Source organism: Ambystoma mexicanum, chromosome 4q (assembly GCF_040938575.1).
Source record: "Ambystoma mexicanum isolate Mex_15411 chromosome 4q, UKY_AmexF1_1, whole genome shotgun sequence".
Lineage (NCBI taxonomy): Eukaryota > Metazoa > Chordata > Amphibia > Caudata > Ambystomatidae > Ambystoma > Ambystoma mexicanum.
This window is the reverse complement of record NC_090928.1, coordinates 713,123,652-713,147,890: the sequence shown is the minus strand read 5'-3', so window position 1 is coordinate 713,147,890 and position 24,239 is coordinate 713,123,652. Positions and strand designations below refer to the sequence as shown.

Genomic DNA, 24,239 nt, shown 5'->3' with positions numbered 1-24,239 from the left:
GTATTTTCTCCGCCAATAAGCCGGCTAACCATTTCCAGTTTGCTTGGTCGCCATCTTGGTTTAAGTTTGGTTGACATGACTCTCTTACATTTCCTTCCCTCAGCGTCATTTCTTTTAGATATCTTCTAGAATGCGTTCTTTCTTGGTCCCCCTTAGCTCCTTCCTGTTTGTGTCTTAGAGGCTTTGCTTCTTTTTGTGTTTCAGTCTTATCCTCTTCCATATGAAAGCCCATAGGTCTTAAGGGATGGGCTTCTTCTAATATCAGTTGTTTAACTAATTTTGAGACTGTATGAATTACAACTTTGTCTGTACGCCGTCCCTCCGGGAATTCAATTACAGTGAAATCTTTAGATGTTACTAGTTGCAATGTTGGTATGTGGTGAAATAACCAAACTACATTTGCTCTATTTAACATCAGGCCATCATCGTGGCAAAGTATTCTCTCTAGACGCAGCCTCATATTTGTGCCCATCTGATGTGCTCCATGGTTACTATCCTCCATTACATTATTTTCCTTTTCCTGCACTATTTTCACTTTGAATTTAGCCAGGAGATTTATGCTTACTTTTACCTTTGGTACTTCCTTGTTCACTCTTGCTTCCTTTTCAGCATTGTTCACAGGAGGTTGCTTCTCCCTTTTGGTAATTTCCTTAGTAATTTCCCATGTCCCAGTTCTGGTGTCATGGGCCTCAGAATAAATTGGATTTTGACATAGACCCATTCTTTCTTTCTGTTGGACTTGCTCTTCTCTATTCGTAACAGTCTTAAGTGAGTTTGTTGTTCTTGTACGTTGTTTCAGACTTTCGTCCTCTTCCTCAGAGGTGTTTGCTCCTGTTTCATTACATGCAGATGAATCGTTTATCAAAACACTGCCATCTGCCAGAGTATTCTCTTCTTCCGATATACTATAGGTTGAAAGGTCCATGAGATCGATTTCTATGGAATACTCGCATCTTGATTCATCTGCCTCACCCCCCTGAGATACCTCTATTTTATCAATGCTTATTGCCAATGTAGGTCTCTTGATTCTTGTACTTTCTCCAGATCTTACTTGCAGGACTGTCAAATTTTTTATGAAGGCATAACTACTGTTGGACTTCACTTTTGGGGGATTTGCTTGATTTTTAATTTTTTTTATCTGTGTTTTTCTACTAATTTTCATTTTTCCTTTTGCTGGGAGAAAGTTGTCTTCGTGCTTTCATCTTTCTTTCTTTGAGTAAACATTTCACAAATGTTCCGGTCGGATTTATCATCAGATGATCTCTTTGCTGTTTCCATGTCCTTTTGCATGCCACTGGGTTCTGTTAAAGTTTCTTCAAGATGGTTTGGAGGTTTTTCACTGATTCGTGCTGGGTTTTTTCCCTTTGGAACTCCTTCCTTGAGGGGAACTGAAACCTTTGGTTGTTGTGACGTGGCAACTTGCCCCTGAGGCCGGGGGGTTGGGGGGGAAAGCTTGTTCTACCCTCTGTAGTTTATTTGTTATATCTTTAGTAACACAGTTGGTTTCTTTATAATTTAGGGCAAACCCCGTATTTGATCATATAATTAGTTCTGCATTTTCACAACTTCCGGGCGCAATAAAGTGGGCAGCTTTTACGTTTATTTTGAAAGGGTCCTGAGTTATGTCGAATTCGTGGGGTAGGTTTCCTACTCACATTGATAGTCGTGAATGTCTCCTATCGCTTTTTTCTGTTATAATTGGATCTAACATATCGTGGAGTAGTTGTGCCACCCCTGCCGAGTTGTTTTCCATATTTCTTCGGGTGACAATCGCCAACATTGTGGTGAGGTCCTTTAATATTCCTTCCATAGACTCATGTAGCTTCATGAACGGAGCCAGGATAGACGCTAAGGTTGCGACAAGATGAAACTCTTTGTCTTTTGTTTGCCCATTTCCGATTGATCATCCAAACGCATTATGTGAGATTGCCTTCTGGAGTTATTGCTTGAATTCGGGTAATATTTCACTTGTGATGGCATTATATCATGTCTGGAGTGCGGCAGATAAGCATATAGACGAACTTATGAAATTAAGAAACTGTATAATGTTGAGACTCTAAGAACTAAAAGGAAGTTTACAATTTAAAATGAATGTCTACCAATGGGTATGGAAGGATTCACTTAATTTTGTATTTTATATTGTAAAAAGATATGTGAAATAGATCTTTGAACTAAAATCACATTAATTTAAATAAAATAAATTTTAAAAAAAAATACCCATATTTGTGCACATTGGACAGTGGCCAAGAACAAAGAATGTGACCACAGCTCATTGATGATTCGATGGCTAGTGGGTGACTGTAGTTACTCGAATTGGTCCAAAGTGGCCAGTGGCCACAGGCGAAGGTCGGGCTCCATGGGCCTCAGTCCTTAAGTGTGACAAAATGGCAGTTTCCATGGCCGGTGGGCCACTGTCTTTTAGCCTGAATGCTGTAAAGAGACCTGTGGCCATGGCAGAAGACATGCCCATTGGGCCATGGTCTTTCTCCATAACAGGTGGAAAGAGACCACTGGTCCTGACCTGGTGAAATGAGGTAGAGGCCATGATTGAAGGCCATGTGTAGGGGACCATGGTTGTTTAAAGGCTAAAAGGGCCACTGGCCACTAGCCCGATGTAGCATAATAAAACCCTTGAAATTCATTAAATTCAAAGGGTATAAGGAGTGGCAACAGCCTTAACTCAGTGTCTCCCATTTCTCAGGCCCACATACCAGAGACGATATCACAAATGGGATCCGAAATGATATACACAATGACATCAATAATCACATCCACGGAGGGACTCTGAGTTAGGGTTGTCATCACAACACCCACCGAATTTCATGGGTTTTGTGTGGCGTTTCTGAGTCAATTTTAAACATGGTTAGACCATTAAGAATTTTAAAAGTAAATTCATTCAGAGATGGCTAATTTACCCCAACATATGCATCACTACTTTCTCTAAAATGCCAATGCGATCGATTTCTAAGTATGCAGCCTTTTGATGTACAGTTTCTAATTTTGAGAGACAAAACAACTGTTTTTTCTTTCTTTCATTGGTGCCTTGCTGGGTCATGCGAAAAGGCGGCCTTTGACACTTTTTTTGTGTATTAATACCGTAAGGAATGTCTTTAATAGGCAACGTGCAGTCCATTTGCAGTCCGTATGCTATTGTACTTCCTTCGCACTGGGCCTCGCCAGTCTTTCCCTTCTGATAGAGTGTTAGCCATCCATCAATAAAGCCAATGCATCCATTCAATTGAGTAGATTTAGCGGCCCAGTTCCCCCGAGTTTGCAGAGCGCAACCTGATTTCCGCCACACGTGTTCCCACAAGCACCTTCTGTGATTCTTCCACTCTAGCATCCAAAATCGATCAGCAGTACAGCAATCACTAATTAACATTTTCAATTAGATAAGTGGCACACTTGAAGTTAAAAGAAATAATGTGATTAAACAAATGAATCAATGAATGCAGCTTCTTCATTGCTCACTACATCGGGCAGCTTAAAACGCAACGAGCAAGTCAGCAATTCCCATTGCCATCATGGGCCTTATTTACTAAGCGTGATTTTAAGAGGAAGTTACAGTTGAAAGACGCTTTTGTAAATCAGGCCTAATGTCGTTTAACTCTTGAAAGACAAGGCCTGCAACAAGCAGAATAAACTTGTCAGTAAAGAGTTGAATTATAGGTTTCCCTTTTAGGAGGTAATTGCAGTAGATTCGAGTAAGTGGTAAGTAGTGAATCCACGCCACTTGGCCACGAGGTTTCTAATCTTTCTAATTCTGCAAACTAGTGCATCACGGAAGTTGTAGTCTTGGTTCATTTCGATTCACAATTTCGATTTATAGAGCATTCATCAGATTCACAAATGAGCACTCATGCACACACAAAACACTGGGGATTCGCCCTGCTGGGGCAGCACATTGTAATTGCAAAAGTGGCAACCAGGTCTTTTCTGTAATAACCATTTTATTTATATATTTGTAATGTGCCGAAAGCCTGCAGGCATCGGGGCGCAGGCCTTCGGCCGTGGTCACTGTACATGTACCACCTAAAGGTCTCCTTATGACCCACTAGTCATGGCTTCAACCATTGCTGAGGCCACAGCATTTAGCCGTCCCCACTGGCCACGTTGCACCAGAAGGTTTCACTCTACATGTTCATGTTGCAGCTCTAAAATGTAATAATAATAATAAAAACATTTCCCCATTTCCACTATACCAGTAAAATGTCCTTTTTATCTATTTGAATGCCTGCAGGTGTACCCCTCCTCTTGCCATGGTCCCCCAACCCCCTCAGGTGTTTTTTCCTTCTGTACCCCTCACCCGTTACCGCCTATCACTATTCAAGCGAAACTCTTTCATTCCTGCTTGCGTCTTCCGCTCTAGCCGCGGTAATATCTGCAGTTATCCCCAGTATGACCCTGGTTATGTGGAAAAATTCAACCTGTAATTCTGTCCCCTGACCCCCCCACTACCAAATTTAACATGGTGTTCTCTTTCTCTCTTCCCATCTCTATCCCTAAGCCATTTTCCACTTTTCGTTTTCGACCAACACCGGAGGTACGGTGGTTATTTCTTGCATCGAGCAACAACAAAAAAATGTCAGGTTTTCATTTCTGAAAATCCTCTGCTGCAAAGCCCCATTGGAAAAATGCAGCTATAGTTTTGGCAGAAGCGAACACCCCATTCCCTGTCAAATAAAACTACTGGACCAAATAAATCCAGACACCTCCCAGAAATTGAGTAAACGCTTCATGACCAAGTTGTTTCATATTTGGTCCAATCCCATCGAGCATTTTTAGCCCTGTGCTGCACAGAAATGTGGACCTTGTCTCTATGCGACAATGAAGGGGAGTATAATATACTAAGGCCACACTATAGTTAAGGTGCATAGCTAGTTCCATATTAAACCTCAAAAATGTAATTGCTAATAACCTTTTGACTAGCAGGACAGATTGAGATGATATTTTGCAAAACAAATATTTTTTTCTGCCCCAAGGACTGGAAATTTAGGGAAAGATTGATATAAAAATATGAAAAAGTTACGAGAAAGCAGAAAAATGCTGTTTTCAACCTACTCCCATTCATTTTCCCATGAGGAAAAAGTCCACATTTCCACACAGCACAGGGCAAAAAAGTCCTTTACAGGATTGGACCAAATAAGAAACAACTTCGGCATGAAGCGTTGACTCTATTTCACTGGTGGGGTCTGGGGTTCTTCTGTCCAGCAGTTTTTAAAGTATTTGACAGGGAATGGGGTGGCTCCTTCTTCCAAAAATTATAGCAATATCTCTGATGGTGCTTTGCAGCAAAGAGTTTGAGAGGCTATTCAGAAAGCAAATAGCAGCCATGTTTTCCCAATATTCTATTGCTAATAACTTTTAATGTGCTGGATGGATTTTAATTACATTGTCTAAACAAAATGTTTGTCAAGGGCCCCCGTGTACTGCAAATTCAAAATAATACATTAGAAAACAAAAAAGTTATTAAGAAAACAAAACACCATAGTTTTCAGCACAATCATTTGCCATAGCGAAAAAGTGCATTTTCGGAACAGCCATATCATGAAAACCGCTGGGCAGATTTGGACCAAATAAGAAAAGCTTGGGTAAATCCACCAAGTAGTTTTTAAAATATTCAACAGCAGCATGGGAGTTCTCCCTGTTTCTTAAAACATATATATATATATATATATATATATATATATATATATATATATATATATGATAAGCTGACATTTCTTTTTGCTTGGTGCGCTAGTGATTTCAGTGATATTGCTGGGAGAAGTCATAAATAAAACTCTATTTGGAGGAGGAAACACAATGCCATCAAATTTTGGGATGAAAACCCCATGACCCTACAGAATCTAATAACGTTCCCAACTTCAGAAAGACATTAAACAATCTTCTGTTTATGTAGTTGCTCCTAGGGAAACACTGATTGTTTTGAATGACAGCGCTTAGATGGTCTGGCCATATGCGCTATATAAATACCAATACCAAGTGCAATAGCTATAGAAATCACTTAAGGCTGGAGGTTGAAAGTGACAAAAACAACACCATGTGAAGTTTGCAACTGGAGGGTTGGTTGGGGATTCAGTTATGGGTAAAACATTTTCAGTTTATCTGGCAACTGCAGGAATATAATGAGATTAATGTGGCAATGCCGCAAGATGCCCTCAGAAAAAAATGGGTGTCACACGAAGCGATGAGAGAATTGGGATAATGCTAGAACGTTAGGGAGGGCAAAAGAAATTGAGTGGAAGAAGGGGGCCTGGAATAAGGATGATGGACACATGTTGAGTGCCTGTGAGGACATGGAAGACTTTTTGAGTCAGAGCCATTTTTCCCGTTATCACAGGATGTGTCAAACCTCCACACTACCGAAGGAATTTCTTTCATTGGAAATGATTACTGTGAAATCATCACAGGAATCAGTAGTTAGATACAAAAAAAGGTTTAACACCTGCAGTGCCTATATCTACTGGGCAGTAGGAAATGGGTGCTTTGTAACAATGAATGATATCGATGACAAGACCTATGCACAAAGTCATAAGTGAGGATTGCACACCCTGCCAGAAGCCATTTAATGAATTCATGTGTTATTAATTCAAGAACACAATCATTAGTGTTGTTCCAATGAGATGCATTAATACATCTTATTCAATGTGAAAACATTTCCATTTTAATAAAGAGTGGTAGGAGATGCCAAATGGCCAATGCATTTCAGACCAAATGGGTTATTCATCACGCAATTTCTTCTCCAGGCAAGAACCTGTGGTCATAACCACATTTTCAAACATCAATCCAAGACCATCTCCTCAAAGTGAATGATCACTTCATAGAAGCAATCTGGTTCAACAACTAACACAATCCTTATTTGCGAGGAGGACCACAGATAGAGAAGCCGAACCTGAGAGCAGATATTGCCCAGTTGATTAAATGGGTTCCAACAGGGTGGGCAATCCTCACTGATGGCTTTGTGCCTAGTTCTTGTCTTCTATTGTTAATTGTGTGTCATGTGCTTTGAGGATGTGCACCCCATTTAACAAGATGACTTATCTTCTACTGTTTTTTAAAAATAGTTGAGTGTTAGCAGTGCCCTCCCATACACAATTTCACAACAATCAATGGTTTGACATGGCCAGTGGACATGGCTAGTGGGCCCAAACTAACGCTATTGGTGCAGCATGTACAGAGGCCACGAGGAGGAAACTATAATTTAGCAAAACCTTTGAAATTCAATGAAAACACATTAGTTATGAGAGAGTTAAGGTGATCAGATTTAACGCAACAAAACCCCTAAAATTCAGCCTTCGCATTTCAAGCAAGTGCACTTTAAGATGTTGTGCAGCATACACCCACAATGATGACATCACTAGTGACATCAATAATTACATCATAAATGGCATTACTGATGACATCACTGATGTTGTTACTAATGACATCATACAAGACATCACTGACGAGATGAATATTTACATCACATATGACAATATTGATCATATACGTTAGATTATTTTTGTTCACCTCTTTAGATACATATTTTATTTTACTACACTTCACAATAATAGCAACATAACATGGAACAAGACAAAGATACAGAAGTATTATATGATTAGGTGTGGAGCATTCCTTTATAGTACTTATCAACTTGTAACATTTAAAATAAAAAATATGTAACATTACACAAATGGTTTGGATTTCATGTATTAGTAAGCAATTGCAATACTTAATTGTGGGAAAGAACCTTATGTGTGTACATCTATTCCAGGTATTTCATACATAATAGAATAAGTATATGTAGTAGTTAAAAAAAAAATAATAGATAGAAGTAGCAAATGTTTAGTGGGAAGTGTTATGAAAATAGCAAATGTACACATTTAAATATACAATTCTCCCTACTGTAATAACATTACATGAACACATTATTTTATAAATGACAAGTTTTGTAAAAAGAAAATCACATATAATATAAAGTGTGTGCCTGTATACATTGTAATAGTATAAAATCTAATATATCAAAGTTTGGTTAATATACAAAAACAGATCAGTTACTTATACTACATAATTACATGTATAGAACAATAAAAATGAGGTTTAGAAAGGAAATATTTAATTATAGACATGGAAGTTGAATTACTAATATTTGTAGTAATTTCTTTTGAAAATAAATTATGAATTTGTATTCCAATTTAAAAAATTACCTTCCAAAGGATGTAATGCATATACATTACTCTCTATTGTAATAATCTCTGTATGCAGCTACAATAGTGAACTGTACACTACATTTAAAGTAACAAGGGCAGAATACAATGTGTTGTGTAAGAATGAAATATATGCAAAATGTTATTAACAAAACAGTGTTGCCATATGTTAAAATGTAATTTTTCAAACCACTAATATCAGGGATGTCATCAATGATGCTATCAGTGATGCCATGAGTGAACCCTTCAGGTATGTCATCAGTGATATAATGTGTGATGTAATTAGTGTCAAAGGCTACCAAAGAAATATATTGGTGCAATGTGTACATTGGCCAAGGCCAAAGACCGTGGCCACTGGTCATGGCCTAAGGCCATGGCTAGTGAGCCCCAATGAAATGTATTGGTGCAACATGTACAGTTGCCAAGGCCTGAAGGCTACGGCAACTTGTCATAGATGAAGGCTATGACAACTTGGCCCCATAGAAAGCTACTGGTGAAACATGGACAATGGCGAATGCCAAAGGCAGTGGACAATGGTCAGGGCCAAAGGCCCTGGCTGAGGGCCCCAAAGAATGCTATTGGTGCAACATGTACAGTGGCCACAGCCAAAGTTCATGGCTATTGGGCTCCAAAGAGACATATTGGTGCTGAATGTGCATTGGCAATGGCTGAAGGCCATGGCCACTTGTCGAGGTGAAAGGCCATGGCTAGTGGGGCCGAGATAAAACTATTGGTGTAAGATGCACATTGGCAAAAGCTGATGGCCATGGCAATTTGCGGTACCGTTATTAGCTCTGAAGTCCTTTAGCGGGTCCCATCCATAACGCCTGGTAAAACCAGGCATTAAGCAAGGGACCCGCTAAGGGTCCTCGGAATAGGGTGGTAAGGGATTATTGGTACCGGTGCCAGTAATCCCTTACCGCCTACCGCGTGATGAGGCCAAATATATTAAATATATATATATATTACCAGGCGTTATGGAACGGGGCCGTTATTAGCTCCATCCCCATTCCATTGAGCTCTATGGTTCCCGGAATGGGGAATAACCGGGTCCTCCAAGGTCGGAATGACCCGGTAAGTCCCTATCCCGGGAATACGGACCCGGAATGCGGTAAGGGGGTAGCCATGGCACTAATAGCACCATGGTTACCTCCTACCGCGTAATGATGCCCATTGTGTTTTGTGTTGAATGTTGTAAATGATGTAAACCGAATAAAGGAATTGATGGATTGCTCACTAATTATTATACAAAGTTTTCTATAACATACAATTAGACAATTAGGGACATGTGCATCTGTATCGGTGTATAGCTATTCTTTCTACATTTGCTGATTTCCACCATAAAGGGAAAATGTCAAAATTAAAATGTCTTCAGCAAATCCACTGGCATTTATCATGTGTCCCCTCCTTGCCCAGTCAATTTGTGATGTCATCAATGTGCTTAGGGGCTACACAATGGGGGCCTCCTAGTTATTGCAGATGTTTTATTGCATTAAATCTTCATATTCAACTAAAATTATTTCCAGTAACTTTCAAGGGTTTTGTTGCACTGAACTTATTCACATTACCTATACCTGCCACCAGCTGTATTTCCACCTTTTTTTCTTCAGATAACTTAACTAATGCCATATCCTTTGTTATCACAATAAGCTCCTCATAATATATTTTTTGTCCACTGGATGAGAATGGCTTTCTAATGGTGTACTGGGACAAGGAACAGGGAGGTAGGGTAATGCAACAGATTACTAATGGGCAATAGAGAAGTTGGAATAAGATGAGAGAGGTGTGGTAAGGGGTTGCTGGGACATAGAGAAATTAGGTGGTAGTAATGAAAGGGATTACTAATGAGGGTAATGTGATGAGGAATGAGAAGGTGGGGTAATGCAACAAATTACTATTGGTGTTCTGAGATGAAGATGAAAGTGATGTGGTAGTACTACATATTCCTATTGGAATACTGGGGCAAGGAAGAGGGGGGTAGGGTAATGCAAAGGATTACTAATGAACTACTGGGACAAGGAAGAGTAATGAGGGCTTCTGCAATGGAATATTAATTGGCTACTGGGAAGTGAAAGAGAGAGGTGGGTAATGGGTACATTTATGGGGAAAACGTGGGTGGCAGTAATGCAAGGAATTTATAATAGGGGCACTTGGACCTGAAAGTAAGTGGCTGGGAAATGCAACTGACAACTAATGTGTCAGAAATGAGGAAAAGGAAAGTGGGGTAATGCAAAGATTAAAATTAGGTAATGGGATGAGCAATGAGGCAAGTAATTGAGCAATTGTACACATAAGAGAGAGGTAGCGATTACTTATGGGGTACTGGGATGACGAAGAGGGATGTGGGGGTAATGCAAAGGTTTAACTATAGGGGTACTGGGATGAAGAAGAAGGAGGGGCTAGTTATAGGGATTACTAATGGGATAATAGGATGTCAAGGAGGGAGGTGAGGCAAAGCAATACATTACAAATGGGGTAATGGGACAGGAATGAAAAAGGTACGATGTATAGAGCATTGGGATGAGGAAGAGAAAGGTGGAGGAAATGGAGTACTGGGATGAGGAAGATTTGGGGGCAATGTAAAGCATTACTGATAGGCTTCTGGGACAAGGAACCTCTCCATCGACAAACACCTCTCCTTCAAGAGACAGATAGCTAAGAAAACTCAGACAGCTTGGTATTAGCTCTCTCTCCTGCAAAAGTCAAGTACTTCCTCCCTCTTTACAGCTTTAGATCCACTGTTCAAGCACTGGTCCTATTCCAGCTTGGCGGGGACAATGCACTCCTGCAAGGCCTCCTGTCATCTTCACTTGTGACCCTGAGAACTTTCCTACAAGTGGCTGCATGCCTCATCAAGGGTCTGTGGTGATACTACCACATCACCCCATCGCTCATTGACCTTCACTGGCTCCCACTGCATGCATGAGTCACCTTCAAATCTTACTGCATCATCTATAAGACAGTCGCCGCAAAGTCAACCAGCTACTTTGCGGAGAAACTCAGCAACTGCACCACCAGAAGCCAGGACACGTGCAGACGTCAAATACACCACTGCAAAAAGGAAAGGACCAGAAAATAAGCCTGCTCTGCCTACGCTCAGAGACTATGGAACTTCCTCCTTGCATCATAAGACTCACCCCATGCTCCTACAATTCAGAAAAGAACTCAAGGAATCTATCCTACTCAACACCTAGGCTATTACATCACCCCTTGCGCCACCTGACTTGCTAGACACTGCCCGCCCCTCTGCACCTCGCCACCTGGTAGAGTTATCCCCCTCCTCCATGCCCCTCTATATCCTACCCCCGTTGTACATTTGTTCTGTTTTTACCACTGAAATTGTTGTATTTTTCCATAAATCGCTCCGTTGCTTCTCAAAGCTAGGTCGGTCTGTGATCAATCAATACAATAATAATAACAATAATAACAATAATAATAATGATAATTATAATAAAAAGAAGATGGAAGAGACAATAATTTAATGGATTACTAATGTGCTTTTGGGATGAGAAAGAGAGAAGGGGAGTAATGCAACAGATTTTATTAGGGTACTGGTAAAAGGAATATGAAGTTGGCAGTATTGTAATGTATTACTAATGGGTACTGGATGAGGAATAGAGAGGCAGGGTGAGGAAGAGGCACATAATGGTAAGGTAACAGAATTAAAGGTTAACTGGGGCAAGGAAGAGGGATTGCAACCCAACACTGATGCATCAGTGTAGTCTTGGGGTACTGGGATGAGGAAGAGAGTGGTGAAGGTATTGCAAGGGATTTTCTTTGACATCCTGGGACAAGGAAGAGTGAGGCAGGGGTAATGGAGTTCTGGGTTAAGGAAGATGCCGATAATAGTAATGCAACCAGTTTACTAAAGGTTTACCGTGATGAGGAAAAGGGATGTTGGGTTAACATATTGGTTTACGGTTGGGAAACTGGAACAAGGATGATAGAATGGATTAATGTTGGGGTACTGGGAGGAAGAAGTGAGGTTGACATTAATGTAAGTGATTACTAATGGGGTACTGGGAGGAGGAAGAGGGAGGTGGGGTAGTGTAGGGAATTACTCAAACGTTTCTGGGACGAGGAGGAGGGGGAAGTAGGGGTACTGACCTAGATTACTATAGGCTAGTGGGACCAGGAAGAGGGATGTCAGGATATTGCGGTTCTGGGATTAGGAAGAGTGAGGTGGGGTACTGTTGGGATGAGCAGGAGGGGGGATAGAGATAATGTTATGGATTACTAATAAAATAATAAAACGAGGAAGAGGGAGGTGGCAGTAATGTAATAGATTATTAATGGGATAGTGGGAGGAGAAACAGGGATGTGGGGCTAATGCAATGGAATTCCAATAGGGTACTGGGAAAAGGAAGAGGAAACTGGCAGTAAATGTAGGTTTACTAATAGGGCACTAGGAACTAGGACGAGGAAGAGTTGGAGGTAATGTAAAGGATTACTAATGAGATTCTGGGACAAGGAAGAGGGAAGTGGCAGTGATTTAATGGAATACTAATCGGCTTTTGGGACAAAGAAGAGGGAAGGAGAGTAATCTAAGAGATTACTATTAGGATACTGGGAAAAGGAAGAGGAAGGTGATAGTATTGTAATACATTATTAATGGGTACTGGAATGAGGAAGCGAGAGGTGAAGGAAATGCAAGGGATTACCTTTGGCACACTGGGACGAGGAAGAGAGAGGCAGGGGTAATGCTGTACTGGGTTAAGGAAGATGCAGATAACGGTAATGTAACAGTTGACCTATGGTTTACTGGGATGAGGAAGAGGGAAGTTGAGTTAGAGCTTTGTTTTATGGTTGGGATGCTCACACAAGGAATAGAGAGGTGGGGGAAATAGAATGCATTACTATAGGGGTACTGGGAGGAAGAAAATGGGGTGACAGTTATGTGATTACTAATGGGTTACTAGTAGGAGGAAGAGGGAGGTGTGGGCAGTGTATTAGACTGTTTCTGGGACGAAGAGAAGGGGGAAGAGTGGGCATTTACCTATATCACTATTGGATAGTGGAACAAGGAAGAGGGGTGTGTGGCTATTGGAATTCTAGGATGAGGAAGATTATGGTGGGGTAATGGTGTACTGGGAGTAGGAAGAGTGAAGTCGGGGATAATGCATGGATTACTAATAAAATAATAAAAACGAGGAAGAAGGAGGTGGTAGAAATGCAATATAGTACTAATGGGGTAGCGGATGAGGAAGAGGGATGTGGGGTTAATGCAATGGACTACTTTTGGGGTACTGTGAGGAGGAAGAGGGATGTGGGGCTAATATAATGGGATTATAATAGGGTACTGGGAAAAGGAAGAGGGACGTGGCAGTACATGAAGGCTTACTTATAGGGCACTTGGACAAGGAAGAAGGAGGGTGGGGTAATGCAAGGAATTAATATTGACATAGGGATGAGGAAGAGGGAGGTGGGGTAATGTAATGAATCTATAAAAGGGTACTGGGACGAATAAAAGGAAGATGGTCATAAAGGTAGGATTAATCATTTGGTACTGGGACAAGGAAGAGGGAGGTGGGGCAATTCAACAGATTACTGTTGGGGTTCTAGGACAAGGTAGAGGGAATTAGAATTAGGAAGATTAAAGTTCAGTTTCATCAAAAGGAGCCTTAGTCAGGGTTGCAGAGCTGTGAGATACTGAATTGCAATCCTTTACTACATGTCAATTTCTATGTTTTAGTGCTTCCAAATCACCTCTGATATGGATTTTATAGTCTTTCTATCCATAGAGGTTTTGAGAGAAAAAAGAGCAGCTAATAACCCACCACTACTCCATATGGTGAATGGCGTAAGAATCCGAAGAGCAGTGGCGGAGCCGGGGTGGAGGGGTAGGGGCAGTTGGTCCCACTTGGTGCCCGGTGCAGCCCCCACCCTCCCACTGGCAACCTATTAATCATCCCCATGGCACCAAAAGCTGCCTCCGCTAGTGCTGAAGAGTATATAAAGAGGCAGGACACTGTGTTGGCACCGTTATGGAAGTCAGCCGAGCAATGTGGAAAACTTCCAAATGGAGAGTCTACACCTCTGTTCCCGGAAAACAACCCTTTATGGTGCAGCATATATTGGGAAGCTCGCACCTTGTATGTCTGGATCAGGGAAACCAATATGGGGGTGTAATCCCCGACCCCAGATCATGGCTATGGTTAGGTGACCTTATGGGAGAGATTAACATTTCATTGTGTGAACGATTGCTTGAACACAAATCGCCCTTTTGGTGTCACCTGAACATTAATAGATCTTTGCCCATTTGTAGTTTTCCTTACACCTTTGATAGGTTTCCTTGTGGGATAGAAGAAAGAACGATGCATGAGTTGTTAGCAAACGTGTTCTTAAGAAATGAATGCATAGGCAATGCAAGTAACGTTGCAGTATATACATGCATGCCGGGTGAAAACTATCACGAATTATACTTTCGGAACATTGTTTACCTTTGTATTGATGTTTGGCAACCATGACATTTTTACTATTTTAAAACCACCTCAAAACAGAATCTGACTGGAAAATGCTGGCAACTTCTCTGAAATGAGCCTTCACAAATGCTTGAAACAGAGAACTTGCCTCAAGCAGCACCTACGTGGTGTGAGTTTTTTCAAAGTAAACGTTCTTAAGGATCTCAAATAAATAATGAACAGAGGTTAACTCTAAATAATGTTACAAAAACTGAGAATGGGGTGAAAGAGTCACGAAGAAACTACGGGATTATTGCAAAGACAAACAGACTGCTCACAAGCCTACTGGAAATCTAAGAAAACAACCAATTGCCAGTAGCCGGGATTCGCATACACCAGCCAATACAGAAAAAGCCATTGCTTTGATCATAACAATGTATTTCCTGGTTACTACAGTCTGCATCTACCATACGCTCGTCCTGCCAGTGTTCATGTTGTGGCTTCCGGTACCGCATCTACGTGTTGCCCTTTTTATATCACAATGATAACCTAGAAATGTTGTTTTTCCCCTTGGACTCCAGAGGAAGAATCGTGTTTATAAATGTGAGCAGCCGGTAAGCCGTGAACAATAGCTGGCAAACACTCTTACAAAAAGTAAAGGAAGCTGTCTAAGAAACACCCTGAGCAGTAAACAGTGACGCTACTTACGCCTTTTCCAGACATGCGTCCCTGGACATGTTCTGCGCCAGCAGGTTCGTTGCCAGACTGAAAATCTCATCTGCCCATTCCTAAATGGATAGAAATGTTACATGCTTTAGCCCTAGCATAATACACATGTGTTTCCACCTGAATGAGATGGAGGCACCATTTCAGAAGCAGATTAAGGCGAAAAAACACACAGCACATAAATTGTTTCTATAATAAAAACACTTTTTTTTTCTAATTCCGATTATCTTTCAATGAAAGGTCCTTTAACAGCACATATCTGTTGTCATTTGGCTGTGTTTGGTTGTAATTGAGGGCGCACCCAATCAGGTTCCAATGATCGCGGGTTGAAACCACTAATCTTAGCCTGTGCTACATGGAACCCACAGGCTGCCTCCCCTGCCATGCAGTGCCATCCCCGCCACCCATTTCATTTTTTTTCTTATAATTTACCAACCCCTCTTTCAGAAATACCGCCAAACTCATAATGATGCCCTTGTGTTGCATACAGTGTAGAGCTAGATACCTGCCAGGGCAAATGAGGCCCATTTACAGATCTAAGAATTATACAAAAAAATCCAATTACACTATTTAAAGAACCGGTGGCGGTAGAAACAACCCTACATCCTCCAAAACACATTGCAAATACATAATGGCTTTGTTCAGTAATGAAATAGAACCCCATTGGGAAAATATTATTTCTATAGCTTTCTATGCCGACTCATTCTGCCTCTAAGCCTTCTTGCCAGCTGGAACTTTCACCCGAGTCCAGATAGCAGACAACAGATATCAGGAAGATGGTGTCATTCCTCAAAAAATTACGCCTAGCTTCAGAACAGGTCTCACTCTCCTTTGGAGAAAGATAAAGCACTGAAGAATTCAACCGTCACCCCACTTCCAAAAACCAACAATAGTACATACACACACGTTTCCAACTTAGAGATACACACCTAGGGCTTCATTATAACATTGGCGGAATGGGTTACCGGGTGCCGCTAATGGATGTGGACCCGTTAAACCCATTCCGCCTCATTACGAGGTCCCCTCGCGGGACCCGATGTGGACGTCTGGTTTTAGCAGACGTCCTTACCGTGTCCCGCGAGGGGACCAGGGAGCTAACAACGGGCTGGTCATAATCGGCCCGTTGTTAGTTCCCTGCACCCATTCCCATTGAGCCCTATGGGGGCTCAAATGGGAATGGGGAAGGTCCGGGCCCGAGTTCCCTGTAGGGGAAATTAACGGGCCCTCTAAACTCGGAATGGCCCGGTAATTCCCCATTCAGGGAACCTGGACCCGGACCCGGTTTTGGTGGCAGCCATGCCCTTAGTAAGGGCATGGCTACCGCCAAAGCCGTAATGAGGCCCCTAGACTACCTTTGCATCAGTCTAGCCTAAGACACAGCTTTAACAGCGTATCTTTCTTCTCATGTTTCAGACCTCATTTTGGGACTGAAATGCTTTGTTTAATCAGCAATGATATGCTTTGGATCAAAGGTAAGTGCAAAACCAGTGCTTTCATTGTAATTAATCTCTCAGCAGGATTGAACACCAAATACCATATAGTGCAGATTGGCAGGCAAAGGAGGAAGGGGCTTGCCCTGATGCACCTGATTATATCACATTTCTACCCGGCAAAGGATGTCTGGTGGCCTCCCAGCCAATGGGGGCACTCAGAACATGGGCGTTACCAGACGGTAATCACACCAACCTGCGCCTCCTCAGGCTGGCGGCCGCCATCTTTCCTCGCCGGGGAATGAGGTAAGCCTTCTAGCCCTTCCCCCTCTCCCTTCTCCCTTCCCCACATTTTCCTTCCCCCCTCCCTCACTTACTTGTTTTTCAGGAGAGAATGTGCTGGAAACACTTCTATCTCCAGCACGTCTGCTCCTGATCTGTAACACGCCTCCATGGAAAGGAAGAAGGGACTATACGAATTGCCTTCCGCCTTTCCATGGCAGCCATTATTTTGTTTCCTGTTTTCCTTTGAATGCCATGCAAAGGGAGAAGGGACTATGTCTAGTCCTGTCTCTTACGGGCTGGGGTACTAATAGCAATAAGACCCTTGCAGGGTGGGGGACATTACCACTGGAACTGTGGGCCTGGGGCATTAGCTCAAGTGGTAATGACCCCGGCTCAGGGCTTATTGCTTAAATAGCAGCAAACTAGTCAAACTAAGCCCAATACTTTCCTGAACTATGAACGTCAATCAGGCACACTATGCCACCCGAATCAGCTCTTTCCATGATTGTGTTTAGAATCTAAATGATACGCTGTTCACTCACTAGTTGTCCACTTGGTGTTCTCTTGCATACTGATGAAACCCAGACACACCTTTAACTAGAAAAAGGTTTAATAGAGTGTCAAAAAATGGAAAGCTGACTAAAAAAAGGGCAGCATTGGATTACAATAGGTTGTCTCTGTTTCAATCGCCACAAAACACAGAACACACTTTTTGACATTGAAACCCATCAACCCTGTCTCCTCGTTTGATTTACTGACCACTCTGGGCCCCTCCATAAGTTCCCAGAGCATGCAGAAAACGGTTGCTGTTTTACAGTGACCTCTCATTATTGTCAAGAAAGAATCTTTCCAATCATGCATGCTCATCTGGGCTCTCTGTTTTCTGTGGAGTTCCAAAATCCTACTCAGACCACTTTACTGACTTGCACATAGGGATTTTAGAAAAGTAATTATGAAAAGTCCAAAAAGTGCAAAACACAATCCACCTGATTCATATTTGGCATGAAGGGCAAGTATTACTATGCCTACACTGGATCCCGATTAAAGACATGGCATGGCATAAACTCTGTGATGGTGTCACATCTGCCTCATCTGGAAGCTCACAATGGTCTTTCAATCATTTCAGCCATCAAGTCACGAGAGGTCTCCTAAGCAGAACTTTTTCTCTGTAATCACACCTATATAACAACATTTGTATACAGATTTTTGCATGTCTGGGATTCCACCCTTCTGAAAATCCGCACATCAGTCTTTAAATTATAGGAGTCCTTACATTTTGTAGAGGACTTTTAGACCACTTCTCCCGCTTGGCATTTGATCTTGTGGGGATAATGTTGAAAAAATAAAGCATGGAGAGATACATTTCCACGTGCTCTATATTATGAAAAATCCTGAGAAACCATGTCATTTCTACTCCAGTGCTGTCACCAAGACAGTGAATTACTGAAGATTATTTTTAAAACCATAACTCTTTAAAAAATACACTAATTGTGTTCATTGCTTTAAATGAACATATTTAATTCAGCAATACTATGCAAAATATGTTTTGTTTTAAATAAGGTTAAACTGCATACCCGACTGTTCTTAATTCTGTTGAAACAGAACCATTCATATGCCTGTAAATTGGACGTATGGAAATAACTAGATACCCATTCATGTCACTTATGATGGGGTTTGAAAAATAAACCGTCACAGTTGTATGCACTAATGTGACATGTTTGTTTTATGAAACACGACAATACATAGAAATGCAAAAATGTGGCACAAAATCAACCAAAAGAAGTGCTCATATTTCGAAGTTGATCTCAAGACCACCATTGAATGGATTATTATTGTTTTTTTGCTTTGATTAATGGGTATCTTGTCTGATAATGGCATTATAAATGTTCACCTGTTCCACAGGGCCTCGGTTAATGGTAACTAGGCCCTTGGATCATTTTAAGAGCATGTGGCGACCACTGATAATGATCAAGTTTAACATATGTGAAAACATTAGATTTCAAATAAACCATATGTACAGCAGAAACCTAATGTTAACATTGTTACATTAGGATTACATATTTGAAGTACATAAGTCTTGAACCATGTGTCCTACTGGAAAAATGAACACAAATCTGAATTCTGATTGATCAAATGCATGCATTGCATATCTTGATAATAGCATTGTCCATAAAGTGAAAGAAACCTCTGTGAATTCACTATATTCTTAAGTATGGTATATGATTCATTCATGCTTATTTAATTCAAGAACTATAATAAAAAGTAATACTGAACATGGTGCATTTTCTGACTCCTGGGTAGGTGGCTGGTTTGCAGCTGACACATGTCTCTTATGAAACTCCATGTTCAAGGGGTCAATTGGAAGCATTCAGAAGGGTCTTTGAGGGTGTGTAAACTAATAATAGAGCCCATGCAACCCCAATTGTATTGTCCAATGATGCTAAATGGTTGGGGTTTGGCCTAATATAAAAAGTAATGCTTCTGGGAGAAAAAGGAGACTGTATCATGTTCTTGTAACATTCTGCCATTTTCAATTTGGCGAAGGAATTTATACCAAAATTTGAAGAAAGGATGAACACTGAACCCAGAAATAATTTCCCAGGTAGGCCACAAGAGAACCAAAGCTTGAGGTCCTTATTACGTGGTTCCAATGGACTGAAAAGAACCAGATGACGTTGAATTCCAGCGCCTTCCCATTTTCACCCGGTGGACAGCAACAAGCAAACAGGGCCCTGAGACATCATTCCAAGAGGTTGACTGCTGCTCACAACTACTGAAATTCACCAAATAATCATGTAGGTAAATTCATGCCCCATTGTGTATTTAAAGAATTCGATCAATTAGTAATTTAATTTGAGGAAATGTTAATTTCCTGAGCTTGTTGATGAAAATGAATGTCCTTCTGCAATGTGTAATTTCTTAGTGCGATTTTACCTGATTTGGCAAAGGGATTAAAATGCTTGACATGCTGAAACCACTCTTGAATAATTAAATGACATGAAATAGAATAATGTTTACAATGTTACAAAATAGTGGGGAAATAATTTGACAGTGAGTTTGATTTTAGAAACCTGTTTTTCACAGTGTTCCTTGCAAGTTATTGCTCCTTTCAAAAATAATGCAACACCATTTCATATTATGATGTATTCACCAACTGAAAGATAAAATGAAGGATTTATAGTCATTAAATCGAAAGCAATAATGTCGAAAGTCAAAATATAGAAAAAATAATGTCGAAAAAAAAGTCACATTTCTTTTTTATTACTTTTTTTTTCGAAATGTGGGTTTCCCCCATCCCCCTTTTTTGTATTTTTTTTTTATTTTACCCCTTTTTTACTTCTTAAACCCAAAAAATACATATAAATAAAAAAATAAAACATTCAACTTTTTTTTCAACTTTTCTTTTGGACATTTTTGACAATCGACTTTATTGTTTCAACTTTTTGACTGCACACCAAAATGAAGCAATGTGAATCACTTTTTTGGTTTCCATGTTGTGATATGATCATTATAGCACACACCAACAGAATATTCCACTCATATTTTTCAAATTCTTGTTTGAAATCTCAATTGCTAATTGTTTCTATTTAGAAATGTGACTTACATTAAACCTACATGTCTATAATGATGGCTGCATTGCAAAAATCATGCATTTTAGCACATTCTTTAGAATATCATTGTCTATTTATTTATCTATCAATGTTTGTGCAAATTTACAAAATAGCCTGATGTTTTATGATGATGAAAATATTATTGAGAAAATAATAGACAAATTGCAGTTCTTCATTGTAGTCTGAATTAATGTGTTGTGTTTGAGGTGATCTCTCCAGCATTGTGAATGAGGGGACAATATGAATTTGGCTATTTCATTATTTTTAAAAGAACAGAAATGTTTTGTTAATATTACATGCTTCTTGTCCAAGATTGTACGAGGAAATGTTGTTGTAGTGGTGGTGGGGGGCATTATATTAGTGCTTTTCCACCATAGAAAACCCCACTATAAAATACATTATATATATTAAATGGAAAATCTCTCACAGCTGGTATCACCTCACTTAAATATGAGAAAATTGTCCCTACATCGAATTTTCCATCATCTTCGCCACTGACGACCGAAGCATTGTTGTTCATACACTGTGCATCAGTTCCATACAAAGCTTTGCCACTGAAGTTGCAATGAAGATTCTGTTAGCCTGGAATCACACACTTACAACAACTTACTGACTTTCAATTCATTTGTCAAGTTGGTCAGAACTCAATGACACTCTTCATGCATCCCACCAAAGGAATGCAGGCTTAGTAGTCACCTCTATGATTCATCACTGATGATCCATTCGGCAACAGTGCAGCCGAGTCCAGAAGATCACATCTTTCAACTCAGCCTGACATATGAATGTTCCCCTCGGTCCTATTGAATTTCTCAGTCTGGATTTGCTTTTCTAATCTTCTGCTTGATGCCAGGAGACAGTTTCATATTCTATAGCTAGAACTCACTTGGTTCCCCAGATCTTCCTCTGTCCATGTAGCTTAGCTCACTTCTGAGGTGGGTGACGAACTGAGTGATGTGCTTATCAAATGCACTGATCAAAGCATGGATACTTCTGTTCGCATGTGTTAATGTTCAAATGCCCTATTCCACTCATACATCAATTGCCTTACTAAATTGTCTTACATTTGAATGTTTGCAAAGGTGTCCTTTGCTTTTTGGATTTGTCCAAGAGAGAGTAAGTTAATTTCCCCCCAAATAGTTACCAACTGGTTATATATAACAGGTCAAAGATAGAGACCTGACATATTAATAACAGGTTTCATGTTAGAATCACACGATTAAATATAATCCTAGATAACCTAAATAGCTTCGGCAAACATTATTTCTGATCACTTCAGGAATTCCAAAATGCCTATGCATTTTTCCCCCTACAGATTTCTATTTTAAGAACGGTGCTTGTTTAGTGCCGTATTAGAATTATTATGTGATAACATCTAAAAGGAATTATCCAGAGAATAGCTAGTAATGATACAATAACATGTCATGCAAATTGAATTATTGCAGGTGATGTGTGCATGTTCCGGAGTAATAATAGTCATAAAAATAAATAAAGTGCCCCATGTCAGTTTCCTCCAATTTATACCTGTTGTAATTACATGTGTTCGTATTATCCCATTTGAAAATTGAATCTGTGTATATAGTAGGACATCCAGGATAGTGTTCTGGTTCACAAAAGGTTATTTATCAACCATACAAAAATGTAAGGCTACATCGGCCCTACCACCAGAATCAAATGTGTGATGTGCAGCCGGCTCTCAAGTCTGAGATGTCTGCTCTACTCATGTAGCTACCCACTCTTGTCACCCAGGTTTACAATCTAAAGCTGCTGTTGTCCAGACATTGGCCCTCATTACAAGTCAGGCGTTACGTGTTTAACAGCGCCGTTAACCCTTAACGCCTGATTCACACTTTAACGCCTGCTTTTTGCAGGCGTTAAAGTCCAAGGCGGTAAGCGACCTTGGTGCTAATTACGGCACCGTAATTTACGGTGCCGTAATTAGCGCCTTCCCCATCCCCATTATGCCCTATGGGGCAAAAATGGGAATGGGGAAGGGCAAATGGTGAATGGGGAATTACCGCCCCACTCACCTTGGAATGGGGCGGTAATTCCGCCATCCACCATGGCGGAATCCGGCATGGTCCATGGTGCTAATAGCACCATGGTCCACCGCCTGACTTGTAATGAGGGCCATTATCTGTGAAAGATCACAGTCAAGTGTATCTCCTTTGGCAATACAGATCGCAATCCTAGCTGTCATAAAATCTTCACAGAGGCTACGAAAACCTCAGCATGCTTATCATCATAGACAGGCATCACTTTTAAAGAGACAGTGTAGATAATCACATGTACAGATTCCTTCCCAGCTGATTTGTTTAGTGCATAGCCGTTCATTCCTAATCCATGTGAAATACCTCAGACACCTTAACTCAATCACTGAACACTTTCCCTAAACCTCAACAGCTCTATATATAAATTGTTGTAATTACATGTGTTCGTATTATCCCATTTGAAAATTGAATCTGTGTATATAGTAGAACATTGGCCCTCATTACAACACCGGCGCTAAACCATGGCGCTATTAGCACCATGGTTGGTGCCGGTGTTGTAACAAGTCCGCCATGGTGAAATGGGGAAATACCGCCCCATTCCAAGGTCGGCAGGGCGGTATTTCCCCATTTCCCCATGGCCCTTCCCCATTCCCATTTTTGCCCCATAGGGCTCAATCGGAATGGGGAAGGCGGCAATTACGGTACCGCAAATTGCGGTACCGTAATTGCCTGCGAGGTCCCTTTGTGCGTCCCCAGTTTAACGGCTGGTCCAGACCAGCCATTCAGGTCGGGTCCCGCAAAGGGACCTCCTAGTAAGGCGCTAAGTGGTTAACGGCGCCGCAGCCTTTTACGGCGCCGTTAACCACTTAGCGCCAGGGTCGTAATGACCCCCATTGTCTAATAAAATCATTCTTCACACATGGCTATTTCTCTTAATTCTCATTCAATGGTTAAACTTGCAAAGGGAGTTAGTGGCCTTATCATGTCAACCTCCATGAATCTGACTCTCCTTTCAGAACATTTGCTCATAGACACTTCTGGATGAGACAGGGCCCTCATTAGAACCCTGGCGTTGGACCATGGTGCTAATAGCCATGGCGGAATGGGGAATTACCGCCCCATTCCGAGGTTGGCGGGGCGGTAATTCCCCATGCCGCCATTGCCCTTCCCCATTCCCATTTTTGCCCCATAGGGCTCAATGGAAATGGGGAAGGCGCTAAGTACGGTGCCGCAAATTGCGGCACCGTACTTAGCACCAAGGTCCCTTTGCGGGTTGGATTTTAACGCCTGCAAAAAGCAGGCGTTAAAATCGCCAACCCGCAAAGGGACCTCGTAATCAAGTGTTAAGGGGTTAACGGCGCTGCCACCTTTTGCAGCGCCGTTAACCCCTTAACGCCAGGGTTGTAATGAGGGCCCTAGTCTTTGCCATTTCTCCTGGTTACAACATTTTTGGTGTCTCATTTCTCTACCCTTTTAGGAGGGGTGGATGTTATCGTCAAGAGTAGTTTGCCTGAACAGCAATGATCTTTTTTCTTTATTACTTTATAGCACCCCAAAAAATTCCATGGAAGTACATAGAATAAACGAAGACATACACAGAAGCATACAA

General features: G+C 41.1%; 1 protein-coding gene across 10 annotated transcripts in view; it reads right to left on the bottom strand.

The window, feature by feature from the left end:
* Positions 1-24,239, bottom strand: part of PLCB1 (phospholipase C beta 1) — a 3,004,223-nt gene that overhangs the window by 1,569,755 nt on the left and 1,410,229 nt on the right. For all 10 annotated transcript variants that reach the window (XM_069608284.1, XM_069608285.1, XM_069608286.1 and 7 more), the window contains exon 5: positions 15,299-15,378. In XM_069608284.1, the coding sequence (XP_069464385.1) occupies positions 15,299-15,378 (80 nt within the window). The remainder of the gene's footprint in view (positions 1-15,298; positions 15,379-24,239) is intronic.